The sequence below is a fragment of the Pristis pectinata genome, chromosome 4, assembly GCF_009764475.1.
Source record: "Pristis pectinata isolate sPriPec2 chromosome 4, sPriPec2.1.pri, whole genome shotgun sequence".
Lineage (NCBI taxonomy): Eukaryota > Metazoa > Chordata > Chondrichthyes > Rhinopristiformes > Pristidae > Pristis > Pristis pectinata.
Window position 1 is genome coordinate 119804465 of NC_067408.1, and position 27746 is coordinate 119832210.

The 27746-nt window shown below is 53.8% G+C and overlaps 2 protein-coding genes across 7 annotated transcripts; one reads left to right on the forward strand and one right to left on the reverse strand.

Moving 5' to 3' along the window:
* The first annotated feature begins 1046 nt into the window (after window positions 1-1046).
* On the forward strand, window positions 1047-13878 carry sik1 (salt-inducible kinase 1). 6 transcript variants are annotated; one of them, XM_052014674.1, is made up of 15 exons: window positions 1050-1233; window positions 1291-1482; window positions 1781-1897; window positions 4966-5029; window positions 5715-5876; window positions 6253-6377; window positions 6453-6576; window positions 6697-6914; window positions 7099-7251; window positions 7378-7476; window positions 10043-10262; window positions 10720-10944; window positions 12135-12277; window positions 13073-13158; window positions 13477-13878. In XM_052014674.1, exons 1-15 carry the CDS (start codon window positions 1165-1167, stop codon window positions 13778-13780), a joined length of 2301 nt encoding a protein of 766 aa, XP_051870634.1. In that variant the 5' UTR covers window positions 1050-1164; the 3' UTR covers window positions 13781-13878. The 6 variants fall into 6 exon arrangements, with proteins under 6 accessions (XP_051870637.1, XP_051870634.1, XP_051870632.1 ...); XM_052014676.1 differs by having other exon boundaries at window positions 1053-1182; XM_052014675.1 differs by having other exon boundaries at window positions 1107-1149; window positions 1252-1482.
* Window positions 13879-14766: 888 nt separating this feature from the next.
* Window positions 14767-26092, reverse strand: cryaa (crystallin, alpha A). Its single transcript, XM_052014368.1, has 3 exons — window positions 25353-26092; window positions 24096-24218; window positions 14767-15944 (listed from the first exon to the last, which is right to left on the reverse strand). The coding sequence occupies exons 1-3, from the start codon at window positions 25539-25541 to the stop codon at window positions 15726-15728; spliced, it is 531 nt and encodes a 176-aa protein (XP_051870328.1). The 5' UTR covers window positions 25542-26092; the 3' UTR covers window positions 14767-15725.
* Window positions 26093-27746: the final 1654 nt, after the last annotated feature.

Here is a 27746-nt window from a genome sequence, read left to right on the forward strand (position 1 = left end):
CCCCCTCCCTCCCTCCTCCCTCCCTCCCTCTCCCTCCCTCCCTCCCTCTCCCTCCCTCCCTCTCCCTCCCTCTCCCTCCCCCTCCTCCCCCTCCCTCCCCCTCCCTCCCCCTCCCTCCCTCTCCCTCCCTCCCTCTCCCTCCCTCCCTCCCTCCCTCTCCCTCCTCCCTCCTCCCTCCCTCCCTCTCCTCCCTCTCCCTCCCTCCTCCCTCCCTCCCCCTCCTCCCTCTCCCTCCCTCCCTCCCTCCCTCTCCTCCCTCCCTCCCCTCCCTCTCCTCCCTCCCTCTCCCTCCCTCTCCCTCCCTCCCTCCCTCCCTCTCCCTCCCTCTCCTCCCTCCCTCTCCCTCCCTCCCTCCCTCCCCCCTCCCTCCCTCTCCCTCCCTCCCTCCCTCCCCCTCCTCCCTCCCTCTCCCTCCTCCCTCCCTCTCCTCCCTCCCTCCCTCCCTCTCCCTCCCTCCCTCTCCCTCCTCCCCCTCCTCTCCCCCTCCCTCCCCTCCCTCCCCCTCCCTCCCTCTCCCTCCCTCCCCCTCCTCCCTCTCCCTCCCTCCCTCTCCCTCCCTCCCTCTCCCTCCCTCCTCCCTCTCCCTCCCTCCTCTCCCTCCTCTCCTCCCTCCCCCTCCCTCCCCCTCCCTCCCCCCCTCTCCCCCCCCTCCCTCCCTCCCCCTCCCCCTCCCTCCCCCCCTCCCCCTCCCCCCTCCCCTCCCCTCCCCTCCCCTCCCCTCCCCCTCCCCCCCCCCCTCCCCCTCCCCCCCCCTCCCCCCCCCCTCCCCCCCCCTCCCCCCCCCTCCCCCTCCCCCCCCCTCCCCCTCCCCCCCCCTCCCCCTCCCCTCCCCCTCCCTCCCCCTCCCTCCCCCTCCCTCTCCCTCCCTCCCCCTCCCCCTCCCTCTCCCTCCCTCTCCCTCCTTTACCGCAGTGTCTCCGAGCCCCAGTAGGCGGCGCCCTGCCCAGCCAGCGTCCGATTGGACAAGCGGCATTGACGTCGGGCCCCAATTCGTCATGGCAACCCTGGCTGTTGGGACGTCAGGGACGTTACCATGGTGACCGTGTCTGTCATTCTCCGGCTGTTTGCGCGCAGCGCTGGTCCTTTTGACGTCAGTATGACGTCAATGGTAGGGGGGCTCCCGCTGGCGTGGGGATTCCGACTCAGTCCGAGCGGGGCCCGGGGATGGTGCTGGCCGAGCCCGACCGGGACCGGGACCAGGAGCGGGGCCCGGGGATGGTGCTGGCCGAGCCCGACCGGGACCGGGACCAGGAGCGGGGCCCGGGGATGGTGCTGGCCGAGCCCGACCGGGACCGGGACCAGGAGCGGGGCCCGGGGATGGTGCTGGCCGAGCCCGACCGGGACCAGGAGCGGGGCTCGACCCCGGCCCCCGCCCCCGGCCGCCGTGCACTCAGGGTCGGCTTCTACGACATCGAGCGCACGTTGGGCAAAGGCAACTTCGCGGTGGTGAAGCTGGCGCGGCACCGGGTGACCAGGAGCCGGGTGAGCAGCCGGGGACGGGGGGTTCAGGGTGTGGGAGGGGGTACAGGGAGAGGTGGGTGGGGAGGGGCGTAGATGAGTAGGACCGGCGAGGTAGACGGGTGCAGGAGGGGTGGGGAGGGGGAGGTAGTGGGCTGGAGGGGAGTGAGGGGGAGGGGCAGGGGAGGGGGTAGATGGGCTGGTGGGGGGGTGGGGTGAGGGTTGTTGGTGAGGTGGGGGTCTTGGCCGGATGTCTAGGGGGGCAGGGCTGTGGTGGGGACCTTTCCTTGCACCCTGTATGATTCCTGCCCTGTCCCTGCAGGTGGCCATCAAGATAATTGACAAGAGCCGTCTAGATCGGCGGGAGCTGCAGAGAGTTCAGCGGGAGGTGCAGATCATGAAGCTGCTCAACCACCCACACATCATCAAACTGTACCAGGTACGGCCTGGGGCGCCCAGGGAAGCCAAAGCACTGCAGCTGCTGGAAACACTCGACATCTGTGGGGAGGGAGGCAGAGCAAATGTTCCCCAACACAGTCTGGCAAAGACAGCTGGTCCCAGCTCTGGTGAACATTACCTCTCCCCTCCCCACAGATGCTGCCTGACCTGCAGAGTTTCTGGCGTTCTGTTGTAGTTTTACCTGTTGAGGCTGTTTAGCAGCAGAAAGGGAGGGAATTTCACTGGGACTGTCGGAATCCGTAACTGCAGGGCTGCAGCTGCTCACTGAAGGCGGAGATTGATAGATTTTTAGATTTGTGGAGTTTGGATTGAGGAATTGGAAAGTGCGGGATCAGTCATGACATTGAACAGCTGGGCCTTGAAAGTGGCAACTCAAGTAGACGGGGTGGTGAAGAACATGTACGGAATGCTGGCCTTCATCTGTTGGGGCACGGAGTATAAAAGTCAGGAAGTCACGTTGTGGCTGCATAAAACTTTGGCCAGGCCACATTTGGAGACTGTGTGCAGTTCTGGTTGCTGCATTACAGGAAGGATGTGGAGGCCTTGGAGAGCCTGCAGAAGAGGATCCCCAGAATGTTCATGCACCCTATTAGAGTATTAACTGTCAGGAGGGATTGGACAAACTTGGATTGATTCCTCTAGTGTGTTAGGGCAAGATGAAAATGTCAAATACTGGAGGGCATGCCTCTAAGGTAACAGAGGGAAAGTTTAAAGGAGGTGTGCAGGACAAGATTTTTACACAGAGAGTGGTGGGTGCCTGGAGTGTGCTGTCAGGAGAGGGGGACTGATGCTTGGCCATTGGTAGAGAGATTGGTAGAGAGCAGGACAGTGGAAATAGTGTGGGATTGACACAGCTGTGAGGAGAGTATGGGGCAGTGTGATCAGTGTGGGACTGACACGGCTGTGGGGAGAGAGGGGGGCAGTGTGATCAGTGTGGGGACTGACACGGCTGTGGGGAGAGAGGGGGCAGTGGGATCAGTGTGGGGACTGACACGGCTGTGGGGAGAGAGGGGGGCAGTGTGATCAGTGTGGGGACTGACACGGCTGTGGGGAGAGAGGGGGGCAGTGGGATCAATGTGGGGACTGACACGGCTGTGGGGAGAGAGGGGGGCAGTGGGATCAGTGTGGGGACTGACACGGCTGTGGGGAGAGAGGGGGCAGTGGGATTAGTGTGGGATTGACAGGGCTGTGGGGAGAGAACAGGGCTGTGGGGGGAGAGCGGGGCAGTGGGATCGGTATGGGATTGACACGGGGCTGTGGGGAGAGTACGGAGCAGTGAGATCAGTATGGGACTGACACGGGGCTGTGGGGGGAGAGCGGGGCAGTGGGATTAGTGTGGGATTGACACGGGGCTGTGGGGAGAGAACAGGGCTGTGGGGAGGGAGCGGGGCAGTGGGATCAGTGTGGGATTGACACGGGGCTGTGGGGAGAGTACGGAGCAGTGAGATCAGTATGGGACTGACACGGGGCTGTGGGGGGAGAGCGGGGCAGTGGGATTAGTGTGGGATTGACACGGGGCTGTGGGGAGGGAGCGGGGCAGTGGGATCAGTGTGGGATTGACACGGGGCTGTGGGGGGAGAGCGGGGCAGTGGATTAGTTTTGCTTATTTCTCAAATATAAGGACAATGTGGCTAATGACCCAGTCAATCCTAATGAACAAATACAAAGTACTCCCTGATGGGATAGCGTCCCCCTGAATTTGAGGAGCTCTGCCGATGTATCACTCTGCTGCCCCACCCAGTGCTAACAGCTTCTGTTACCAGTTTGCAGCCTGTCATTTCCTGCGCTCCGTGTTTTCTCAGAACTTCATATTTCAGTCACGTCGCTTCACTTCCTGTTGAGATTCTCTGGAAATCCTCTGGTGAAGAAGCTGTGTATTTAGGGAGACGGGAACAGTAGACACTGTTCCTGCCGACATTTCCTCTGGCCTCAACATGTCATGGGACTGAGAGGATTGTGTAATACTCCTCCTCCAGGGTTGAGATCTTTCCTGTAAATCCAGCAACGTTCCTGGGAACAGAGATGTCACAGTCTGAATGTCCTCTCTGGAGCTGCACGTCTCCTTCAGCTCCTCAGTATTTGCTTTCCTTTTCTGTGTTGTTGGACAGTCAGAGCACCAGCTGCTGTCATTCAGCTTCCTGTGTGTCGGTCATGTGGCAGAGCACTGGGGAACATAAGTCATTCACTTAACCAGTTGAAACGACTTGTCCTGCGGTCACTGAAAATCACGTTTGTCTAGTTATTTCAAGTTTCCTTCTTTGTATGCCCAACCCTTCCACAAGTGTGATCTAGTCTGTAGTTTTTCTTTTTATATATAGATTTATAAATTTATAGTTTCCATTTACACTCCCAGAGCAGGGGCGGTACAGGTCAGACACAGAGTGAAGCTCCCTCCACAACGTCCCGTCACACACTCCGGGGGTCAGACACAGGGTGAAGCTCCCTCCACACCGTCCCATCACACACTCCCGGGGCAGGAACAGCGTGGGTCATACACAGAATATTGTGAAAGGAAAGGATGGGTAGGAAAGATGGGTTGATGAAGGGGTTGTGTAGGAAAGCATGGTAGTGGTATTGGGGCACGTAACAAATACAGGCTGGAGCTGAGCACCTAAACCCAGTGAGGTGGTGTGTGTGTGTGCGTGTGTGAACAGTGAGGTGATGCGGTGTGTGTGAACAGTGAGGTGATGCGGTGTGTGCGTGTGTGAACAGTGAGGTGATGCGGTGTGTGCGTGTGTGAACAGTGAGGTGATGCGGTGTGTGCGTGTGTGAACAGTGAGGTGATGCGGTGTGTGCGTGTGTGAACAGTGAGGTGATGCGGTGTGTGTGAACAGTGAGGTGATGCGGTGTGTGTGTGTGTGAACAGTGAGGTGATGCGGTGTGTGTGTGTGTGTGTGAACAGTGAGGTGATGCGGTGTGTGCGTGTGTGAACAGTGAGGTGATGCGGTGTGCGTGAACAGTGAGGTGCACAGTGAACAGTGAGGTGCACAGTGAACAGTGTGTAACCATGACCGTGGTTTAAGTCGGGCGATGATGCTGTTGTTGCAGGTGATGGAATCGCGGGACATGTTGTACATCGTGACCGAGTTTGCACAGAACGGTGAAATGTTTGGTGAGTGCCTCCTCTCTCGCTCTACATGGGGAGTCGAGAACAGACCCACACAATGGGGTGGGGGGGGGAGCGTCTATCGGCGAGGAGGGGGTGTCGGTGGGGGGACGTCTATCAGCAAGGGGGGGTGTCGGTGAGGGGGACGTCTATCAGCGAGGAGGGGGTGTCGGTGAGGGGGACGTCTATCAGCGAGGGGGGGTGTCGGTGAGGGGGACGTCTATCAGCGAGGAGGGGGTGTCGGTGAGGGGGACGTCTATCAGCGAGGAGGGGGTGTCGGTGAGGGGGACGTCTATCAGCGAGGAGGGGTGTCGGTGAGGGGGACGTCTATCAGCGAGGGGGGGTGTCGGTGAGGGGGACGTCTATCAGCGAGGAGGAGGTGTCAGTGGGGGGACGTCTATCAGCGAGGAGGGGGTGTCGGTGAGGGGGACGTCTATCAGCGAGGAGGGGTGTCGGTGAGGGGGACGTCTATCAGCGAGGGGGGGGTGTCGGTGAGGGGGACGTCGATCAGCGAGGGGGGGTGTCGGTGGGGGGGACGTCGATCAGCGAGGAGGAGGTGTCAGTGGGGGGGACGTCGATCAGCGAGGGGGGGTGTCGGTGGGGGGGACGTCGATCAGCGAGGAGAGGGTGTCGGTGGGGGGGGGGGGGGTGTCTCTCGGTGGGGGCAGCAGTAACAGTCTGTCTCCCACAGACTACCTGTCGGTCAGGGGGCCACTGAGCGAGCGAGAGGCCCGGCACAAGTTTGGGCAGATCCTGTCAGCGGTGGAGCACTGTCACCGGCTCCGTGTTGTTCACCGTGACCTGAAGACCGAGAACCTGCTGCTCGACGCCAACATGGACATCAAACTCGCAGGTTTGTCCGGCCGACTGTCTGCGTTCGGCCCGTCGTCCGGGCCTGGGGAGTCACGGTGACGGCCGACTGTCATGAACCGTCTGACCAACACCGGGGGTCACCTGTGATGCTGAAAACTGACTGCACCGGCCGGGGATTGGTCGACTGTCCGTCTCCCCCCATGGGTGTCCTGACCCACTGAGTCCTGCAGTCTGTGTGTGGGGCCAACTCCGCGAGGGGGGAGGCGGGGTCCAGGCTCCGCAAGGGGGGAGAGGGCTGTGTTCCGCGCACTCTACATTGTGTGAGCCTTCCTCCCGCGAAGCTGCTGTGTGTCCCGCGCCCCTCGGGCTCAACACAACCTTGGACTCTGGTTAAGACATCACCTCTCTGTTGACAGACTTCGGTTTCGGAAACTTCTACAAACAGGGCGAGCTGTTGTCCACCTGGTGTGGAAGTCCCCCATACGCTGCGCCTGAGGTCTTCGAGGGCAAGGACTACGAAGGCCCCCACCTCGATATCTGGGTACGTAGAGTGACAGCAGCTTGGTTACACACGTTGGCAGCAGCCAAGGTTCTAATGAGCCTTCTGTCCTGACAGAGTCTGGGAGTTGTGCTGTACGTTCTCGTCTGTGGGTCCCTGCCATTCGATGGACCAACACTGCCGCTTCTGAGACAGCGGGTGATCGAGGGCCGCTTCCGAATCCCCTTCTTCCTATCTGAAGGTACGTCTCTCTGCACCCCTTGTTCCTGCCCACCCTGCCTCTGTGTCAATGTGACTAGGAGCAGGTCTTTATTTACAGTTTTGAGTTGAATCCACAGTAACTGGTTAATTTCTCCAACAGACTGTGAAAGTTTAATTCGACGGATGTTGGTGGTGGATCCTGCAAAGCGAATCACAATCCCACAGATCAAACTACACCGGTGGATGTTGGGGCAGGAGTTCCTGCACAAACCACTGGTTTATTCCTTCCAAGACTACAACTTGAACCTGGGCAATTATAACCAGCAAGTCCTCAGCCTGATGCAAACCCTTGGCATAGACCGACAGAAGACCATTGAGGTAATCAGCAGGTGATGAGTGGGAGGCGGTCAGCAAGCAAATATGCAAAGTGTAGAACGTTTCCCTAAACAATATCAGTGTTCTGATATTTAATGTGAATTATATCTGGTGTTAGATATTGCAGATATTAGAAGCTGGGTTTGGGTGATTGTCGGTGTTCTGACGATGGAACTTCTATCCACAGTCCTTGCAGAAGAGCAGTTACAACCACTTTGCTGCCATCTACTACCTCCTACTAGAGCGGATTAAGGAGCACAGACAGACACAGGCAGTGAACTGGCCATCTTCAGCTCAGTGTCAAAGCTCCAGGACAAGTGACAGTCATTCCCAGACCGTGGTGAGTTGTGTTTCTAAGGTGTGAAGTAGCCTGAGGTTTGACTGGGAGACAATTGCTTGGCAGTAACGGGTCAGAGCCTTGCAGCAGACCCTGCAGTGATGATCTGAATTTGTCCCTGTTTTTCAGGTTGGTGTGGAGCTAATGACCCCCTGCTTGCCCGTGGGACTATTCTCCCTGCCTGTGCCACGACCTGACGCAGAGTGTGAACTGGTCTGTGCTCTCCAGGTGAGTCTGAGCAGCAGGTGTGGGCAAGGGATGGTTGATGTTGGGAGTATCCAAGAGGGTTGCTTGACGTAGTGTGGAGATAGTCCAACCACAGAAGGGGCTGTTCTAGACCTTGGACTGGGAATGAGTCTGGCCAGGTGATCAGAGCTTTGGTGGGAGAGCATTTTAGGAACAGGCGTATGGCGTACTTGCCTTCATTGGTCAGGGCATTGAGTATAAGAGTCAGGAAGTCATGTTGCAGCTGTATAAAATTTTGGTTAGGCGGCATTTGGAGTAGAGTCATAGAGCCATACAGCAGGGAAACAGGCCCTTCGGCCCAACCAGTCCATGCCGACTGTGTTGCCCAGCGAGCTGGTTCTATCTGCCCGCCTTTGGCCCAGAGCCCTATAAACCTCTCCTATCCATGGACTTATCTAGATGTCTTTTAAATGTTGCTAATGTGCCCGCCTCAACCACTGTTTCTGGCAGCTCATTCCAAATACGCAGCACCCTTTGCATGAAGAAGCTGCTCCTAATGTCCCTTTGAAACTACTTGTGATTTTTATAAACGACCTGTTGAGGAAGTGGAGGGGTGGGTTAGTAAGTTTGCAGATGACACAAAGGTTGGGGGTGCTGTGGATAGTTTGGAGGGCTGTCAGAGGTTACAGAGGAACATAGATAAGATGCTGAGTTGGGCTGAGAAGTGGCAGATGCAGTTCAACCCAGATAAGTGTGAAGTGGTTCATTTTGGTAGGTCAAATATGCTGGCAGAATATAGTATTAATGGTAGGACTCTTGGCAGTGTGGAGGATCAGAGGGATCTTGGGGTCCGAGTCCATAGGACACTCAAAGCAGCTGCACAGGTTGACTCTGTGGTTAAGAAGGCATATGGTGTATTGTCCTTCATCAATCGGGGAATTGAATTTAGAAGCCGAGAGGTAATGTTGCAGCTATATAGGACCCTGGTCAGACCCCACTTGGAGTACTGTGCTCAGCTCTGGTCACCTCACTACAGGAAAGATGTGGAAGCCATAGAGAGGGTGCAGAGGAGATTTACAAGGATGCTGCCTGGAATGCGGAGCATGCCATATGAAAGCAGGTTGAGGGAACTCGGCCTTTTCTCCTTGGAGAGACGGAGGATGAGGGGGGACCTGATAGAGGTGTATAAGATGATGAGAGGTATTGATAGGGTAGATAGTCAGAGGCTTTTCCCCAGGGCTGAATTGGTGGCCACAAGAGGACATAGGTTTAAGGTGCTGGGGAGTAGAAATAGAGGAGATGTCAGGGGTAAGTTTTTTACTCAGAGAGTGGTGAGTGCGTGGAATGGGCTGCCAGCAACGGTGGTGGAGGCGGATACGATAGGGTCTTTCAAGAGACTGTTAGATAGGTATATAGAGTGAGTAAAATAGAGGGCTATGGGTAAGCCTAGTAATTTCTAGGGTAGGGGCATGTTCGGCACAGCTTTGTGGGCCGAAGGGCCTGAATTGTGCTGTAATTGTTCTATGTTCTATGAAATCTCTCACCTCCGATCTTAAACCTACGACCTCTTGTTTTTAGCACCCCCCCCCCACAGGGGAAGAGACTATATACTTTCACCCTGTCTATGCCCCTCATGGTCTTATAAACCTCTATCAGGTCACCACTCAATCTCCTATTTACCAGGGAATAAAGTCCTGGTCTACGCAACCTCTCCTTGTAACTCAGGCCCCCAAGTCCGGGCAACATCCTGGTAAATCTTTTCTGCACTCTTTCTAGTTTAGTAACATCTTTCCCATAACAGGGCGACCAAACCTGAACACAGTGCTCCAAGTGCAGCCTCACCAACGACTTGTACATCTGCAACATAACTTCCCAACTTCTCTACTCAATACTCTGATTGAGGTCAGTGTGCCAGATGCCTTCTTCACTGGTGACACCGCGTTCAGCGATCTGTGTACTTGCACTCCTGGGTCCCTCTGATCCGCAACACTCCCCAGGACCCTGCCTGCCATTCACTGTATAAGTCCTACGCCGGTTTGATCTCCCTGCGCAGTACTGTGTGCAGTTCTAGTCACCCTGTTACAGGAAGCGTGTGGAGGCTTTGGAGAGGGTGCAGAAGAGGTTCACCAGGATGTTTCCTGGATTAGAGGACGTGAGCTATAAGGAGAGGTTGGACAAACTTGGGTTGTTCTCTCTGGAACATCAGAGGCTGAGGGAAGACCTGACAGAAGTGTATAAAATTATGAGAGGTGTAGATAGGGTAGACAGGGGTTTTTTCCCATGGTGAAAATGTCAAATACTAGAGGGCTCCGGTTTAAGGTGAGTGGAGGATTTATGAGGCAAGTGTTTTACTCTGAGGAGTGGGTGCCTGGAACATACTGCCAGGGGCGGTGGTACAACAGCAATGTTGAAGAGGCAAGTAGACGCACTTCAACAGGCAGGGGGTGGACGGGTACAGACCACGTACGGGCAGGCGGGATTAATTCTTGCCTGGTGCTCAGCACAGACCTGATGGGCTGAAGGGCAGTGGAGACAGCGACAGGCCATGTGTTGTGTGCGGTGATGGGTTTGGCTGGGTGAGGATCTGACCTCTGCTTTCCCTTTCAAGCAGCCAGTCCTTCGCCCAGCGGAACCGTCAGTCACAACCAGGAAGCGATCCATGTCTCCTATCGGTTTGGTGGGAGTTTCCATCAGTGGGGAGGAGGGGCCGGAGCCAGATGAGGAAGTGATGGGGTTGGTGCTGAGCCCCTTCCAACCTCGGGCTGGGGGCAGTCGGCGGCACACCGTGGCTGAGGTGTCGGCCATCTTCAGTCACCACACCGCTCCCGGTAAGTGTCTGCCCGATCCTCGGGGGTCGGGGTGGGGAGGGAACATGGGAGGGGTTGGGGTGGGGAGGGAACATGGGAGGGGTTGGGGTGGGGAGGGGTTGGGGTGGGGAGGGGTCGGGAGTGGGGAGGGAACGTGGGGGAGTAGGGAGGTGTCAGAGGTTAGGGAGGTGTCGAGGGGAGTACAGGGAAGTTATCAGTGTCAGACTGTACTTACCAGTCCAACTGTTGGGGATGGTTGACCACGGGGTGGCAGTGATTGTACCCCTAACTGGGTGAGGTCAAGGGTCTCACCCTTGGGTGGGGTCAGGGGTCCGTGGTGGAGTCAGGGTTTGGGGTTTCTTGCCCCAGTGGGGTCAGGCGTGAGTGGTGGGGTCAGAGGACGGGGTCGCCCCGCCGGGGTCGGGGTCAGTGTGACCAGGTGTGAGCACAGACACGTTGATCTCTCCCTCTCCCACAGACCGGGGTCACCAGCCTGCGGTGCCCGAGGCTGCCTGTTCTGACAGCTGTCTGATGTCCTCGTCTGGCACCGCTCCGTCCGTCAGCACCGCCCTGTCCTGGATCCAGCCCCTCACATTCCACAGTTCGGCTCCGGCCCCACCGCCTCCTGCCCACCAAGACACCCACTCCCCTCTTGGCACCTTCCAGGAGGGCAGGAGGGCATCTGACACCACCCTGACCACAGGTGAGTCCAGAGGGGTGAGGGGACATCGATGGGGGGAGTCCAGGGGAGGAGGGAGGCGATGTGTCCGGGAGGGAGGGGGGGGCGTCCGAGAGGGAGGGGGTCTGAGGTTCGTGTTTTTCCTGTGTCACTGCAGACACAAACGCGGTCAGTGACCCAGCTTCACCCACTCCCCAACCCTGTGTCCCAGGTACTCACCGCTGTCTGGGTGAGGAAGGCCCCCCTCACCCTAAATGTGTCCTCCAAAGTCAGGGAGTTGTGCAGCACAGAAAGAGCCCCTTGGCCCCAGCTCATCCTCCGACCGTCGACCTGAACTAATCCCATTGGCCTGCATTTGACCCATGTCTCTCCAAAACTTTCCTATCCATTTACCTGTCCAAATGTTGTTAATGTACCTGCCTCAACCACTTCCTCTGGCAGCTCACCCTGTGTCCTCTAGTTTAAGTCTCCCCTACTCTGGGGAAAAGACTGTGATCACCCACCTTATCTCTGCCCCTCATGATTTTATAAACCTCTATCAGGTCACCCCTCGACCTCCTTCGCTCCGGGGAAAACAGACTCAGCCAGTCCAGTCTCTCCTTATAGCTCCAGCCCTCCAGTCCCGGGAACATCCACACGAACCTCCTCTGCACCCTTCCCACCTTAATGACACCCTTCCTACAGCTGGGTGACCACAACCACACACAGTGCTTCAAGTGTGGTCTCACCAATGACTTGTATAGTTGCAACACGACGTCCCAACTCCTGTACTCAGTGCCCCGACCAATGAAGGTCCACGGGTCAAATGCCTCCTTCACTGCGGAGACGCGGGACGGCAGGTGCTGGAATCTGGAATAACACACAAAACACTGGAGGAATAGCAGGTCGGACAGCGTCCATGGAGGGAAATGGACAGTCGACACTTTGGGTCAGGAACAGAGGACGGGTCTTGACCTGAAACATTGACCGTCCATTTCCCTCCACAGATGCTGCCCGACCCGCTGTTCCTCCAGTGTTTTGTGTTGTCCCTTCACCCTGTGTCCGCATACAGGGAAGGGAGTGGCACTGTGTCGGGGTGGGAGGGGTTGTCTGGTGGGAGAGAGGGTTTCTGTGTGTGTGTATGGGGGTGGGGTGGGGGGGTGTTCTCTGTATCAGGGGGTCTCTCAGTCTTTCCCTCTCACAGCCTCTGTCTCTGCCTCCCCACGCACCCCCAGGACTGAAGCCTCCGCGTTTTGTGCGCCGAAGCGCCCGGGCAAGAGGGAGCCCCTGGCTTTACCGGAGTGGGGGGCTGTCTCGGCACCACTGGCCCCCTCCCCACAGCCTCTCTCCGTGGGATCGGCCTGTACACCTGCTGCCCGTAAGTCTCGTCGTCTGCAGCCGTTCACTGTCATCCCCCTGCTGTTGGTGCCCAGTCCCCCCGGCCCCCGGACCAGTTCCCCCCACCCCCCCGCCCGCGCCCCCGGACCAGTCCCACCCCCCCGCCCGCGCCCCCGGACCAGTCCCACCCCCCCGCCCGCACCCCCGGACCAGTCCCCCCCGGCCCCCAGACCAGTCCCCGGCCCCCCGGACCAGTCCCCCCCGGACCAGTCCCCTGCCCGCCCGCGCCCCCGGACCAGTCCCACCCCCCCGCCCGCGCCCCCGGACCAGTCCCACCCCCCCGCCCGCGCCCCCGGACCAGTCCCACCCCCCCGCCCGCGCCCCCCGGACCAGTCCCACCCCCCCGCCCGCGCCCCCGGACCAGTCCCACCCCCCCGCCCGCGCCCCCGGACCAGTCCCCCCCCCCCCGCCCGCGCCCCCGGACCAGTCCCACCCCCCCGCCCGCGCCCCCGGACCAGTCCCCCACCCCCGCCCGCGCCCCCGGACCAGTCCCCCACCCCCGCCCGCGCCCCCGGACCAGTCCCCCACCCCCGCCCGCGCCCCCGGACCAGTCCCCCCCCCACCCCCCGCCCGCGCCCCCGGACCAGTCCCCCCCCCCACCCCCCCGCCCGCGCCCCCGGACCAGTCCCACCCTCCTGCCCACGCCCCCGGACCAGTCTTCCCCCCGCCCCCGGACCAGTCCCACCCCTCGGCCCCCAGACCAGTCCACCCGCCCGCCCCACCCCCTCATGTCCCCCCCCACCCCCACCCACTCTCACTGTGCTCTCTGATTCAGGAGGGGAGTGCCGCCCGGACCCCCATCACTACCCCAGGACCCACCGAAGGAGCCTCCCTGTCCCACCAACTCCTGCACCAGCACCGGTGAGTCTGGGGGTCTGGGGGGCGGGGGTGGTCACGGTGCTGTGGGTGGGATGTGTAAGTCGGGGTAGGGATAGGTGTTGGGGGGTCAGTGAGACGGCGTGGTCGGTGCGGGTGGAGGGAGTCGGTGGGATGGGGGAGGCAGTGCGGACAGGGGGTGGGAGGCCAGGGACAGGGATGTGGAGTGGGTTGGGGGGAGGATGGGGGGCGGTGGGAAGGGGGTGGATGGGGAGGAGGTGAGGAGGGACGGGGAGTGGGTTGGGGGGAGGCTGGCAAGGGGGTGGTGTTCAGAAACGTCTAATTCATCTCTTCTCTCTGCAGAGAGCTGCAGCTGAAATACCTCAGTGTCCCGGAGGCTGCCCTCCTCCCCCCACCCAGTGCAGTCCAGGGTCCTGTGTTCCAGAGCCCAGTGCGGGCCGTTCTGCAGCCGACCACACTCAACCTTCCCTCAGACGACCCACAGACGGGCTGCACCGTCCCGTCACCGCTCAGCTGCTCTCTGGCTGCCTTCCACTTCCCTCCTGTGTTCTCCGAGTACCTCCAGCAGAGCCAGGGGCTGCAGGCAGACTGTGAAATGGAGGACCTCCCAGCAGCACGACTCAGCAAGGTTGTGTTGGTGAACTAGGCAGTTTCAGATCCATGAACTCTGCATCCAACAACCTCAAGCAATAAAACCCTGGGGCTGAGAATCTGTTGGAACTCAGTCCTATAACTCTCCCAGTGTGTGGTGTCTGTGGAACATCAGTAACCAAAGAATGCTGTTTCAACACTGTGGATTGAAGCATAAGGCACTTTAACTACCGATTGACCGAGGCATCTGGCAGCCACTTGAAGCTTCTTGCGTTGAAATCTGTGGGGTCAGCAGGCGATGAGGTGGAGGTCAGACCCTTCCCCCACACAGAACGTCCACCATTGCCACTGTGGAACAAAGTTACTGTTTCTGGACAAATTGAGCCGGACTTCCTGTATGATTCCAGGGTGTTTCGGAGCAAGGTCATCGCTTTCTGCAAAGTGCTTCAGGAGAACCCAGGATTTGTTTGGCCTTGGGTCTGAAATTCCTGGAATTACAGTCGATGGCTCGGGATGTGGGTGGAATCCTCGGGAAGCGGAGAACCTGCTGCTTGTGTGAACGTTTGTAACATTTGGGTCCAATCAATGATTGATCCACTGAGGGTCGTGCAATCATCTCTTCCAATTTGTATCCAATATAAAGTAGGAATGATCAATTTTTAAACACCTTATTTAAATGTCTGTGAAGTTCTCAGATGTCAGAGCACTGTATTTGTATAAAGTGATCCCTGTATTTTTTACAGTTTCCGTTCCGAGTTCTTCTCTGCACTGCAGCAGGGGTGGGTTGAGAGGGGGGAGGAGTTGGAGAAGTGAGGACATTGTGGTGTTGGGGGTGGGGGAGCAGGACTGATGGGTGGAGGGGAGCAGTGGAAGGGTTGGTGGGGGAGGGGTGCCTGGTGCAGAGTAGTGCTGGCACTCCTGAACAGTGTCCGGATCTGGGGTCTGGTCTATGTCAACCCCTCCCACCCATCACTCAATGGTTGGCCTCACTCCCACCCTGTCGGACAGTCTGCCCCGTGTAGTACCTGCTACAAACAGTAACACAGGCTCCTGGGATACTAAAGGCAGCTGCAGGCATCAACAATCTGGAATTTATGACGGAATACGGTCAGCATAGAGGAGTTTGGCCAAAGGGCCTGTTTCCCTGCTGTATGACCCTGTAACGGCGACCCTGACTGACACCGGCGACCCTGACTGTCACCGGTGACATGAAACTATCAGTTTTTGTAAAGCCCTGTGAGGGGAAATGTGCCATCCTCACAGCAGGTCTGTGGGACCTCGGCGGGCCCTCACCAGTAGTATATCCCCAACAAAGTGATTGCCCCTTGCGTTTTGAAGTTCCTTGCGCCTTTATTCTGAGCTTTCTAGGATATCCTGCCTCAGGACTGCCATAGTGGGCTCCTTAACATCCCTGTTATGTCTGAAGATTCCATACCCCGGAATGTTCAGCTGACATTCCTGTCCTTCAGTCGTGTCTGTGATGACATGCAGAAATGTGATATTGTTCCCAGTTCATCTGCCTTATCAGTCAGACTCCCTGTATAAAATAGATGCAATCTAACCTTGTGTTCTGCCAGTATTAAGTCTGTATCTGCTCTATCTATTGGACTGACCCTAGACTGACTGCTCACCACCAACCACTGCCCCCCCCCCGACTGTACTCCTCGCCTGTCTCCCACTCCCTTGCATACTCCTCAGGTTAACCACCTCACTCCTGGCTCATTCCCACTCTGCTGGATCCCCTTCAATTTGTTGAATTGATCTGTGACTATTGAGCCCTTCTTTACATTTTGTACAGAATCTACAGCCATGGTGCACAAGTCTAAATGTTTATTGAGGGTTTTTATGCATACTATTGATAAAATTAAAGACATTTGGTCATAGGTGGTAAGAGGCGGCTCAGTGGGGAGTGATGTTAACGTGCCTGGGCTGATGGTCCCCTTCTGTTCCTGAGATCACCAGGGTCCCCACCACCGCCTGCACATCACCATCTCTCCAGCTCATGGCTCAGCTCTGCTCTCGGGCTCTGTGCACTGCTTCTCCTCCCGAGTCACGGGGATGGGGCGCTCTTCTTGCTTTGGATCATCTGTGTGGAGCCTGGGGCAGCAGAGGGTCAGTAACCCTTCATTGGACAGTGTGCAGCTGAATGCTGCCAGGTCCAGGTTTCTGGGGAGCCGGTAACTGCGGTGAAACTCGCGGGAAACCCACCCGTGTTCTTCCTGAAGAAAAAGAATCATTGTTCATAATCCATGCAAGAACAAAGCCAAACTTCCCCCACGTTCCTCACCTTGTGTCCATGACAGCTGAGGGAGTCATGTCCTCTGACCGGACACTCTGGACCCTGAGCACTCTGTGTGTAAAGATGTTTTCCTCGGGTCACTTTAACTCCTTCACCAATACCTGCATTAGGTGACTCCTGGTTCTTGACCTTTCACCAGGGAACAGTCTCTACCTTCAGCCTTCATGACTTTAAACCTTTTATCAGATCCACTCCCAACTTCCTCTGATCCAAGGAAAATAACACCCAGGTTTTCCTGTCCACCCATGAACTGGATCACTTCAGTGTCTCTTCTGCACCCTCTCCAGAGCTGTCACATCTCTCCTACAGAACTAGACGTGATCCTGCAACTATGGCAGAGTATTGTAAAGTTCCCTCAGGACTTGAACTCTCCGCCTCTGTTGATAAACCCCAGGATCCTGTACGATGTTTTGAGCACTTTCTCAACCTGTCACCTTTGATAAACCACACACATAAATCTCCGTCTCTTCGTTGTTGTACCTTTCAGAATTGTGCCTCTCCTCACTATACTTGGAGTACTGTGCACAGCTCTGCAGAGGGTGCCGAAGTGGTTGACAAGGTTGTTGCCTGGATTAGAGAATTATACACTTACAGTGCACGGAAACAGCCCGTTCAGCCCAACTCACCAACCAAGTCTGACCGGCCCATTTGCCTGTATTTGGCCCATATCCCCTTTGCTATCCATAGCCCTGTCTAAATGCTTTTTTAAGTACTGGCTACCGGGAGAGATTGTGCAAACTTGATTGTTTTCTCTGGAGCGTCGGATGCTGAGGGATGCCTTGAGAGACGTTTATCAATTAATGAGAGGCATCAATAGAGCAGATAGAGTCTTCTTCCCAGGGCAGAAAAACTAGCGGGCATAGGTTTAAGGTGAGAGCGGGAATATTTAAAGGAGATATGTGAGGCAAGATTTTTTTTACACACAGAGTGGTGGGTGCCTGGAACAGGCTGCCAGGGGAGATGGTGGAAGCAGATATGATCATGACGTTTAAAAGGCACATGAACAGGCAGGGAATGGAGGGATATGGACCATATGCGGACAGAGGGGATTAGTTTAACTTGGCATCATGGTTGGCACAGACATGGTGGGCCGAAGGGCCTGTTCCTGTGCTGAACCATTCTGTGTTCTGTCTGTTAGAACGACTTTCATTCCATGGGCTCCAGTCTTGATACAAACCTGTTAATGGTCTTGGTTTATTATTGTCACTTGTACCAAGGTACAGTGAAAAACTTGTCTTGCATACCGATCGTACAGGTCAATTCATTACACAGTGCATTGAGGTAGTACAGCGTAAAAAAAATAACAGAATACAGAGTGAAGTGCAGGTAGACAGTAAGGTGCAAGGTCATAACAAGGTAGATTGTGAGGTCAAGAGTCCATCTCATCGTATCAGGGAACAATTCAATAGTCTTATCACTGTGGGATAGAAGCTGTCCTTGAACCTGGTGGTTGGACCAGGACAGGCTATTGGTGATATTCGTTCTAGGAACTTAAAGCTCTCAACCCTCTTGACCTCAACACCGTTGGTGTAAACAGGAGCATGTACACCGCCCCCTTTCCTGAAGTCAATGACCAGCTCTTTTGTTCTGCTGACATTGAGGGAAAGGTTGTTGTCATGACACCATTCCACTAAGCTCTCTATCTCCTTCCTGTACTCCCACTCATCGTTATTTGAGATAAGGCCCACTATGGTGGTATCATCTGCAAACATGTAGATGGAGTTAGAGCAGAATCTGGCCATACAGTCATGTGTATAGGGAGTAGAGTAGAGGGCTGAGGATGCAGCCTTGTGGGGCTGCTTCTATTAGGTGGTAGTATTGTTATTGTTATCATCATTGGTATTGGTTTATTATTGTCACTTGTACCAAGGTACATTGAAAAACTTGTCTTACAAACTGATCATACAGGTCAATTCATTACACAGTGCAGTTACATTGAGTTAGTACAGAGTGCATTGATGTAGAACATAGAAAAACTACAGCACAATTCAGGCCCTTCGGCCCACAGAGCTGTGCCAAACATGTCCCTACCCTAGAAATTACTAGGCTTACCCACAGCCCTCTATTTTACTCAGCTCCATGTACCTATCTAACAGTCTCTTGAAAGACCCTATTGTATCCGCCTCCACCACCGCTTCCAGCAGCCCATTCCATGCACTCACCACTCTCTGAGTAAAAAACTTACCCCTGACATCTCCTCTATACCTACTCCCCAGCATCTTAAACCTATGTCCTCTTGTGGCCACAATTTCAGCCCTGGGGAAAAGCTTCTGACTATCCACCCGATCAATACCTCTCATCATCTTATACACCTCTATTAGGTCCCCCCTCATCCTCCGTCTCTCCAAGGAGAAAAGGCCGAGTTCCCTCAACCTGCTTTCATAAGGCATGCTCTGCATCCCAGGCAGCATCCTTGTAAATCTCCTCTGCACCCTCTCTATGGCTTCCACATCTTTCCTGTAGTGAGGTGACCAGAACTGAGCACAATACTCCAAGTGGGGTCTGACCAGGGACCTATATAACTGCAACATTACCTCTCGGCTCCTAAATTCAATTTTACGATTGATGAAGGACAATACACCATATGCCTTCTTAACCACAGAGTCAACCTGCACAGCCGCTTTGAGCGTCCTGTGGACTCGGACCCCAAGATCCCTCTGATCCTCCACACTGCCAAGAGCCCTACCATTAATACTATATTCCGCCAACATATCTGACCTACCAAAATGAACCACTTGACACTTATCTGGGTTGAACTGCATCTGCCACTTCTCAGCCCAACTCTGCATCCTATCTATGTCCCTCTGTAACCTCTGACAGCCCTCCAAACTATCCACAACACCCCCAACCTTCGTGTCATCCGCAAACTTACTAACCCACCCCTCCACTTCCTCATCCAGGTCATTTATAAAAATCACAAAGAGTAAGGGTCCCAGTACAGATCCCTGAGATACACCACTGGTCACCGACCTCCACTCAGAATACGACCCTTCAACAACCACTCTTTGCCTTCTGTGGGCCAGCCAGTTCTGGATCCACACTGCAATGTCCAATGTCCCCTTGGATCCCATGTCTCCTCACCTTCTCCATAAGCCTCGCATGGGGTACCTTATCAAATGCCTTGCTGAAATCCATATACACTACATCTACTGCTCTCCCTTCATTGATGTGCTTAGTCACATCCTCAAAAAATTCAATCAGGCTCGTAAGACAGGACCTGCCCTTAACAAAGCCATGCTGACTATTCCTAATCATATTATACCTCTCCAAATGTTCATAAATCCTGCCTCTCAATCAGCTTACCAACCACTGAGGTGAGACTCACCGGTCTATAATTTCCTGGGCTATCCCTACTCCCTTTCTTGAATAAGGGAACAACATCCGCAACCCTCCAATCTTCCGGAACCTCTCCCATCTCCATCAACGGCACAAAGATCATCATCAGAGACTCTGCAATCTCCTCCCTCGTCTCCCACAGCAACCTGGGGCACATCTCATCCGGTCCCGGTGACTTATCTAACTTGATGCTTTCCAAAAGTTTCAGCACCACCTCTTTTCTAATATCTACATGCTCAAGCTTTTCAGGCTGCTGCAAGTCCCCACTACAATCCCCCAGATCTTTTTACCGTGGTGAATACTGACGTAAAGTATTCATTAAGTACCTTGCTATTTCTTCCGGATCCATACACACTTTCCCACTGCTGCACTTGATAGGCCCAATCCTTTCGCATCTCATCCTCTTACTCTTCACATACTTGTGAAGAGTACTTCACGTCTTGGGGTTTTCTTTAATCCTGCCCGCCAAGGCCTTCTCATGTCCCCTTCGGGTTCTCCTAATCTCTTTCTTAAGTTCCTTCCTTTTGGCCTTGTACTCGTCCAGATCTCTAACATTACGTAGCTCTCTGTACCTTTTGTATGCTTTTCATTTCGACTAGATTTATTATAGCCTTCGTACACCACAGTTCCTGTATCCTATCATGACTCCCCTGTCTAATCGGAACATGTCTATGCAGAGCTCCACACAAATACCCCCTGAATATTTGTCACATATCTTCCATACTTTTCCCAGAGAACATCTGTTCCCAATTTAATCTTCCAATTTCCTGCCTGAGAGCCTCATAATTCCCTTTACTCCAAGTAAACACCTTTCTAGCCTGTCTGTTCCTATCCCTCTCCAGTGCTAGCGTAAAGGAGATAGAATTATGATCACTATCACCAAAATGTTCACCCACTGAGAGATCTGACACCTGACCAGGTTCATTTCCCAATATCAAATCAAGCACAGCCTCTCCCCTTGTAGGTCTATCTACATACTGTGTCAAGAACCCTTCCTGAACACACCTAACAAACTCCACCCCATCTATACCCCTCACTGTCTGGAGATGCCAATCAATGTTTGGGAAATTAAAATCCCCCATCACAACAACTCTGTTATTCTCACACCTTTCTAGGATCTGCTTCCCTATCTGCTCCTCAATAACCCTGTCACTATTGGGCGGCCCATAAAAAACACCCAGCAAAGTTATTGACCCCTTCCTGTTCCTAACCTCCACCCACAGAGACTCTGTAGACAATCCCTCCACAACGTCCACCTTTTCTGCAGCCGTGACACTATCTCTGATCAACAGTGCCACTCCCCCACCTCTCTTGCCTCCCTCCCTGTCCTTCCTGAAACATCTAAGACCCGGCACTTGAATCAACCATTCCAGCCCCAGAGCCATCCAAGTCTCCGTAATGGCCACCACATCATAGCTCCAAGTATCGATCCAAGTTCTAAGCTCATCCGCCTTGTTCACAACACTCCTTGCGTTAAAATAGACACATCTCAAGCCTGTCTGAACACGGCCCTTCTCTATCACCTGCCTATGGTACTTACTCCTAGCCTCCTCTATTTGAGAGCCAAACACCTCTTCCCCAGTCTCTCCAGTACGGATCCCACCCCCCAACAACTCTAGTTTAAGCTCTCCCCAGTAGCCTTAGTACAGGTAAAAACAATAACAGTACAGAGTAAAGTGTCACAGGCCCTTCATTATCATTGCCAATCATTAGGTGGCACTATGATTAGCTACACACAATTTGTCTTTAAAAGATGCACATTTGTGCAAGTAAATGCTAGTTGTGTCCCTGATTATTATTTCTGGAACTTTCCCCACACTGAGGTCAACCTGACCAGTATGTAGTTGCATCTTGGTGTTGCATTTTGGAAAGTCAAATCCAGGTAGGACTTTCACAGTGAACGGCAGGGCCCTGGGGAGCATTGTAGAACAGAGGGGCCTTGGAATTCACTGAAAGTGGAGTAACAGGTAGACAGGGTGGTGAAGAAGGCTTTGGCACGCTGGCCATCAGTCAGGGCACTGAGTATAAAAATTGGGAGGTTATGGTGTGGTTGTACAGGACGTTGTTGAGGCCGCACTTGCAGTATTGCGTCTGGTTCTGGTTGCCCTGCTGTACGAAAGATATTATTAAACTGCAGAGAGTGCAGAAATGATTTACAAGGATGTTGCCAGGACTTGAGGGCCTGAGTTATAGGGAGAGGTTGGACAGGCTGGGTCTTTATTCCTTGGAGCATAGGAGACTGAGAGGTGATCTTATAGAGGTGTATAAAATCATGAGGGGCAGAGATATGGTGAATGCACTCAGTCTTTTTCGCAGGGATAGGGAATCAAGAAGTAGAGGACACAGGTTTCAGGTTGAGAGGGAGAGATTTAATAGGAACTTGAGGGGCAACTTTGTTATGCAAAAGGTGGTATCTATGTCAGAGGACGTGGTTGAGGCAGGTAACAACTTTTAAAAGACAGTTGGACCGGTACATGGATTGGAAAGGTTTAGAAGGTTATGGGCCAAATGCTGGCAAATGGGACTAACTTGGATGGAGTATCTTGGTCGGCTTGGACCAGTTGGGCCGAAGGGCCTGTTTCTGTGCTGTGTGACTCTACATCCCTCATGATTTTATAAACCTCAGTAAGGTCACCCTTCAGCCTCCTTCGCTCCAGGAAAAAAAATCCCAGCCTATCCTGTCTCTCCTTGTAACTCAAGCCCTCCAAGCCTGGTAACATGCTTTTGAATCTTTTCTGCATCCTTTCCAGCTTAATAACATCCTTCCTGTAGCTGGGTGGCCAGCACTGCACACAATAGTTCAACTTGTACAGTTACAACATGATGTCCCAACTCAATGCCCTGACTGATGAAGGCCAGTGTGTCAAACACCACCTTCACCACCCAGTCTATCTGTGTCACCACTTTCAGAGAACAATGTACCTGTACCGCTAGGTCTCTCTGTTCTACAACACTCCCCAGGGCCCTGCCATTTCCTGCGCAAGTCCTGCCCTGGGTTAACTTCCCAAAATGCAACAGTGGGATAAAACGGTAACGGCAGGCTGGGCTAATGTAACTTTGTTAGTGGGTGAGTTATCTGGTCCAAGGACAGTATAAACCTTCATTTAGAAAGGTACAGATTAAACAAGGACAGTCAACGTAGAGTTGTTAAGGGAAGGTTAAGTCTGCTAAATTTGATAGAATTTTTTTGAGGATGTAGAACGTGGAGGGTTGATGAGGATGGTACAGCTGATGTGGTCTTCACAGATCTCACTCAGGCTTTTGACAAGGTCCTATACGGTAGGCTGGACAACCTAGTAAAAGCCCATGGGATCCAAGGGAGTGTGGCAAATCCAGTTCAAAAGCCAGGAAGCAAAAGGTTACTGGGTAAATAAAAATAAATATTTGCAGATTCTGGAAATCTGGAATAAAAACAGAAAATGCTAGAAACTCTCAGCAGGTCAGGCAGTGTCTGTGGAGAGAGAAAAGCATGAACACTTCAGGTTGAAGACTCGTCATCAGTCAATCCCTGACCTGCAGGGTGTTTACAAAGGTTAACGGGTGTTTGTGTGGCTGCAGTGGTGTTAACAGTGGAGTTCCACAAGGCTCGATACTCAGTCCCTCAATTTTTGTAATGTACACTTCCCATGTTAAACTCTATTTGCCAGTCACTTGCTCACCCACTCCCTCTTTCTCTACCCTACTGCAGAATCACAGTTTCCTTATTTTAGATCCTTCCATCTATTTTTGTATCATCAGCAAATTTAGAAACCTTGCACACTGTTCCTTACTCCAGGTCATTGATGTGAACAGTGAACAATTGTGGGCCAAGAACTGATCCCTGAGGTACTCCACTAGTTGCCTCCTTCTGGTCTGAAAAAGACCCATTTATTTCAGCTCTGTTTTCCATGAGACAGCCAGTTCCAACACACTTCCTCCAATCCCTTGGGCTTTTAATTTATGCACCAACCTCCTATGTGGCATTTTGTCAAATGCCTTTTAGATATCTAAATACGCTACATCTACAGGTTCCCCTCTATCAACACTCCCTGTCACATCCTCAAAGAATTTGAGCAAGTTTGTCAAGCAGGATTTACCTTTCACAAAAGATGTGGTGGAGACTAGCTCATTAGAAGTATTTTAAGTGGTAGATAGATTGAGGGACTGACTGATGGGGAGCTGGCACAGAAGAGGAGTTGGAGCCAGTATAGATCAGCCATGGTCATATTGAATGGTGGAGCAGGCTCGAGGGGCTGAGTGGCTTGGACCCTGTGGTGGAAGGTGGGATTAGGCTCATTACAGGCCACAATGGGCTGTGGCCTCTCTGTGTGGCAAATATTCCACAATTCTACCTTTTCCCTGGTGTTGTGACCAGAACTGTACCCAGTGCTTAACTAATGTTTAACCAGATGCCCTGCTCTAGTCCTCTCTCCTCGACTAATCAATGACTAGGGTGCTGTCTGCTTCCTTAGCACCTAGTTCGGTTGTTCTGTCGCCTCCAGGAATCTGTGGACATGCACTCCAAGGCCCCTCACCACTTGCCGTGTAGTCCCTCAGCCTCACCGGCTCCCAGGTCCACCACCTCACACCTCTCCAGTCTGGGTTCTACCTGCCACCCACCCCACTGATGTCTTCCTGTAGCTGGAACCTTCTTCCTCACCACCAACCACAAGATTCACACCAGTGGAAAACTCCTTAATCAAGGCTGCTATAATGTCTAAGTCATTATCAGGTAGCAAGTCTTGTCAAGTCTCACCTGTCGTTCTGGATGCTTCCCGTGAATCTCCACAAAGTCATCGACAATCTTCACACTCAGATCCTCGGGGCCGAAGTGCTTGACGTTCAGGTTAATCGTAAATCGATCCTTGTCAGAGCGAACCTGCAACACAGGGTGGCCAGGAGGGTCAGAGTGCACTCAGTCTGATCCCTAGGGCACAGGGTCAGAGTGCACACACAGTCTGACCCCCCCAGGGACAGGAGGATCACCTCTGCAATGTGTGGGACTCTCCTGTGCGTCACATGAGGAACTGGACTGGGTGCCTCGCGGCTCCACAGACCCACTGTCAGCGTCAACAGGGAAACCCACACCAGCCCAGCAGGTCCACACTGGAACTGGTGCCTCAGAGAAAGGTTACTGAAAGTTTGCAAAGTTAGAACAATGCAAGAATATGCTGAAGGGAGGGCATAAAATGTAGTGAGTGGCAGCGTTAAGTGTGACATGGTAGAATGGAGTAGAGAAAGTGGGCTTCCACTGAAGTTCTTGGGTGGAGGAACTTCACACCAGGGTGAATGGATGAACCAATTCTTCGATCTTCACTGGAACCGGAAGCAGGAGAAGGCACTCAGGCCCAGTGCCTGTCTGTTGCCGGAGAAACCCTGGCTGGTCCTGGATCCAAATCCGTGTGTGTCCAAACCTCCACCCACAGAGCTTCGTGTTTCCTCAGTGACGGAGCCTCCAGGGTTTCCGGTGCAGGGGTTAGTGGGTGTGTGAGGGGTCGAGGGGGTCAGGGTGAGGGAGTTGGGGGTCGGGGGTGAGGAAGCTTGCATTGACCTTGAAGGATGGTGTGGAAGTTGGGAGGGGCAACACTCGGGAAGCTGGAGAATCCTGGCCCTGCTCAGGGACACGTTGATCCTCGGGCCTGGGAACCGTGCCCAGTCGCCACGGTTATCTACACCCCACCTCTCCCTGCTGTTGGATCCCTCGCCCCTCCCTATGGAGCTGCCCCTCACCCTCACCCTCATCCACACCCCCTCACCTACCCCTCACCTCCTCACTCACCCCCAACCCCCTCCCCACCACCTCTCACCCCCTCACCAACCCTCACCTCTCACCCCTGACCCACCCCCTAACCCTTCACCCCCTCTTCAGATCAAACCTGGATTCTGAGCTGCAGTAAAGCCAAACTCCAAGCAACAAGGGAAGTGAACCTTGGAGAGATATCAGAGGTCCCACGGCAACAGCAGAGACCTGGTCATGGACAGAAGCAGTAATCTCATCAGACACAAAGTTTACCTCAGAAATACCCGAGTCCAACAAACTGCGGAAGAGTGGCGGTCTATAGAAGGGGTTAATGGTGGAAGAGAAGAGAGGGAGGAGGTCATAGTCAAAGGGCCCCTCTCCAAACAGCTGCTCTAACAGGCGGCTGGGGTAGAAGCTCGGCAGGGAACGCCTGAACCATGGATACTGAATTGCAAGCTCCATAGTGCCAGGAACTTCTGATCTCCCTCCACACCGACTGCAGCACTGACGAGCCCAGCAGTCCTCCTGCTTATATACTTGTGCCACTGAATAGAACGGCAATCGGGATGATTCTGGAACAGTAAGATCATGATTGAGTGGAAAATGTGCTGTCTGTCAGCAGATAATGGAAGGGTGAGTGAATAGCACACAGACAGAGAGAACTGACTCAGGCCAAACAGCTCACAATCCAAACAAAAGGCCGTCTGTCAGGCAAAGGAGGGGAGAGCACACCCTGCTCTGTCACAGAGGAGCCACCGTGCACACACAGCTTACAACCCCCAGGTACACTTGCTGGCTGCATTACACAGGGGAACACAAACTTCCAACTGTGTTGCACAGCTAACACAAATCTTAGAGTGACAGAGTTATACAAAAGTTATACGAGAGCATGGAAACGGGTCTTTTGTGTAAAAAGTTACCCCTCAGGTTCCTATTTAATCTTTCCCCCCTCATCTTAAACCTGTGCCCTCTAGTTCTTGATTTCCCCAACTCTGGGAAAAAGACTGAATGCATTCACCCGATCTATGCCCCTCATGATTTTATACACCTCTATAAGGTCACCTCTCAGTCTCCTATGCTCCAAGGAATAAAGTCCTCGCCTGTCCAACCTCTCCCTATAACTCCATCCCTCAAGGGGATGTCCCATTAAGGGGGTGTCAGAGGTAAGGTTGTTACACAGAGTGTGGTGGGTGTGTGGAACGCACTGCCGGCAGAGGTTGTGGGGGCAGATACATTACGGACATTTAAGAGACTCTTAGATAGACACATGAATGATAGAGAAATGGAGGGCTATGTGGGAGGGAAGGGTTAGATAGATCTTTGAGCAGGATAAAAGGTTGGCACAACACTGTGGGCCGAAGGGCCTGTACTGTGCTGTAGTGTTCTATGTTCAAGTTCTGGCAACATACTTGTAAATCTTTTCTGCACTCTTTCCAGTTTAATAACATCTTTCCTATAGCAGGGCAACAAAAACTGAACACAATACTCCAAGTGCAGCCTCACCAGCGTCCTGTACAACCACACCATGACCTCCCAACTTCTATACTCAATGCCCTGACTGCTGAAGGCCCGTGTGCCAAAAGCCTTCCTCACCACCCTGTCTACCTGTGACTCCACTTTCAGGGAACTATGCACCTGTACTCCAAGGTCCCTCTGTTCTACAACACTCCCCAGGGCCCTGGTGTTCACTGTGAAAGCCCTACCTGGACTTGACTTTTCAAAATGCAACACCTCGTACATCTGAATTAAACTCCAATTGCCATTCCTCGGCCCACTTATTCAGCCGATCAAGATCCCCCTAGAATTTTTGATAATCTTCTTCATTGTCCACTATACCACCTTACTTTAATGTCAATATTGGAGCTCTGTTACAGAGGATAACACATTAACAAGACTATGAAAAAAGACTCTGTTATATGGCACCACACATCACCTGGACTAAGGTTTCCAGGGTACAACAGAGCTGGAACTACATTATACAGGACAACACAGAGCCGAGACTAAGCTAGACGTCACAACAAAGATAAGGTAAGCTATCTTGTACACCGAAACACACCTTTTGCTGAGTGTGTTCTGGGGGCAGCCCGCAAGTGTTGCCATGCTTCCGACACTAACATAGCATGCCCACAACTTTCTGGCCCCTACATCTTTGGAATGTGGGAGGAAACCGGAGCACCCGGAGGAAACCCACGCAGACACATAGGGAGAACGTACAAACTCCTTACAGACAGTGGCCAGAATTGAACCCGGGTCGCTGGTGCTATAATAGCGTTATGCTACCCGTGCCTGCCCAGAGCTAGGGAATACTCCCACAAGTCACTAGCAGGAACACTAACACACACATTCCAGCGTAGCTACAAAACTGGCATCTAGCTGATCATGTGGACCACTGCCCAGGAATGAATATTCACACAAAGCAGGACAAATCTCCAGCAGTGAAACTCAGTGACTCAGAACTGTTCATTTCCCACCCACAGATACTGCCTGGCCCGCTGAGTTCCTCCAGTGTTTTGTATGTTGCTCTGGATTCCAATATCTGCAGTCTCTCTTGTGTCTCCAGGGTAGAGGAGTTCAGTCACAGGGTCAGACAACTTACATAGAACATAGAATACTACAGCACAGTACAGGCCCTTCAGCCCACAATGTTGTGCTGACATTTTATCCTGC

What these genes read in the sequence shown, in the direction of transcription:
- sik1 (XM_052014672.1), top strand. Translation starts at nt 1,165, where the DNA reads ATGGTGCTGGCCGAGCCCGACCGGGACCGGGACCAGGAGCGGGGCCCG. An exon ending in ACCGGGTGACCAGGAGCCGG is followed by an intron (nt 1,483 to 1,780) that starts GTGAGCAGCCGG and finishes CTGTCCCTGCAG; the next exon opens with GTGGCCATCAAGATAATTGA. An exon ending in CAGTCACCACACCGCTCCCG is followed by an intron (nt 10,263 to 10,719) that starts GTAAGTGTCTGC and finishes CCTCTCCCACAG; the next exon opens with ACCGGGGTCACCAGCCTGCG.
- cryaa (XM_052014368.1), bottom strand. Translation starts at nt 25,541, where the DNA reads ATGGAGCTTGCAATTCAGTATCCATGGTTCAGGCGTTCCCTGCCGAGC. An exon ending in TGGACTCGGGTATTTCTGAG is followed by an intron (nt 24,219 to 25,352) that starts GTAAACTTTGTG and finishes CCTGTGTTGCAG; the next exon opens with GTTCGCTCTGACAAGGATCG. An exon ending in GGAAGCATCCAGAACGACAG is followed by an intron (nt 15,945 to 24,095) that starts GTGAGACTTGAC and finishes CTTTTTCTTCAG; the next exon opens with GAAGAACACGGGTGGGTTTC.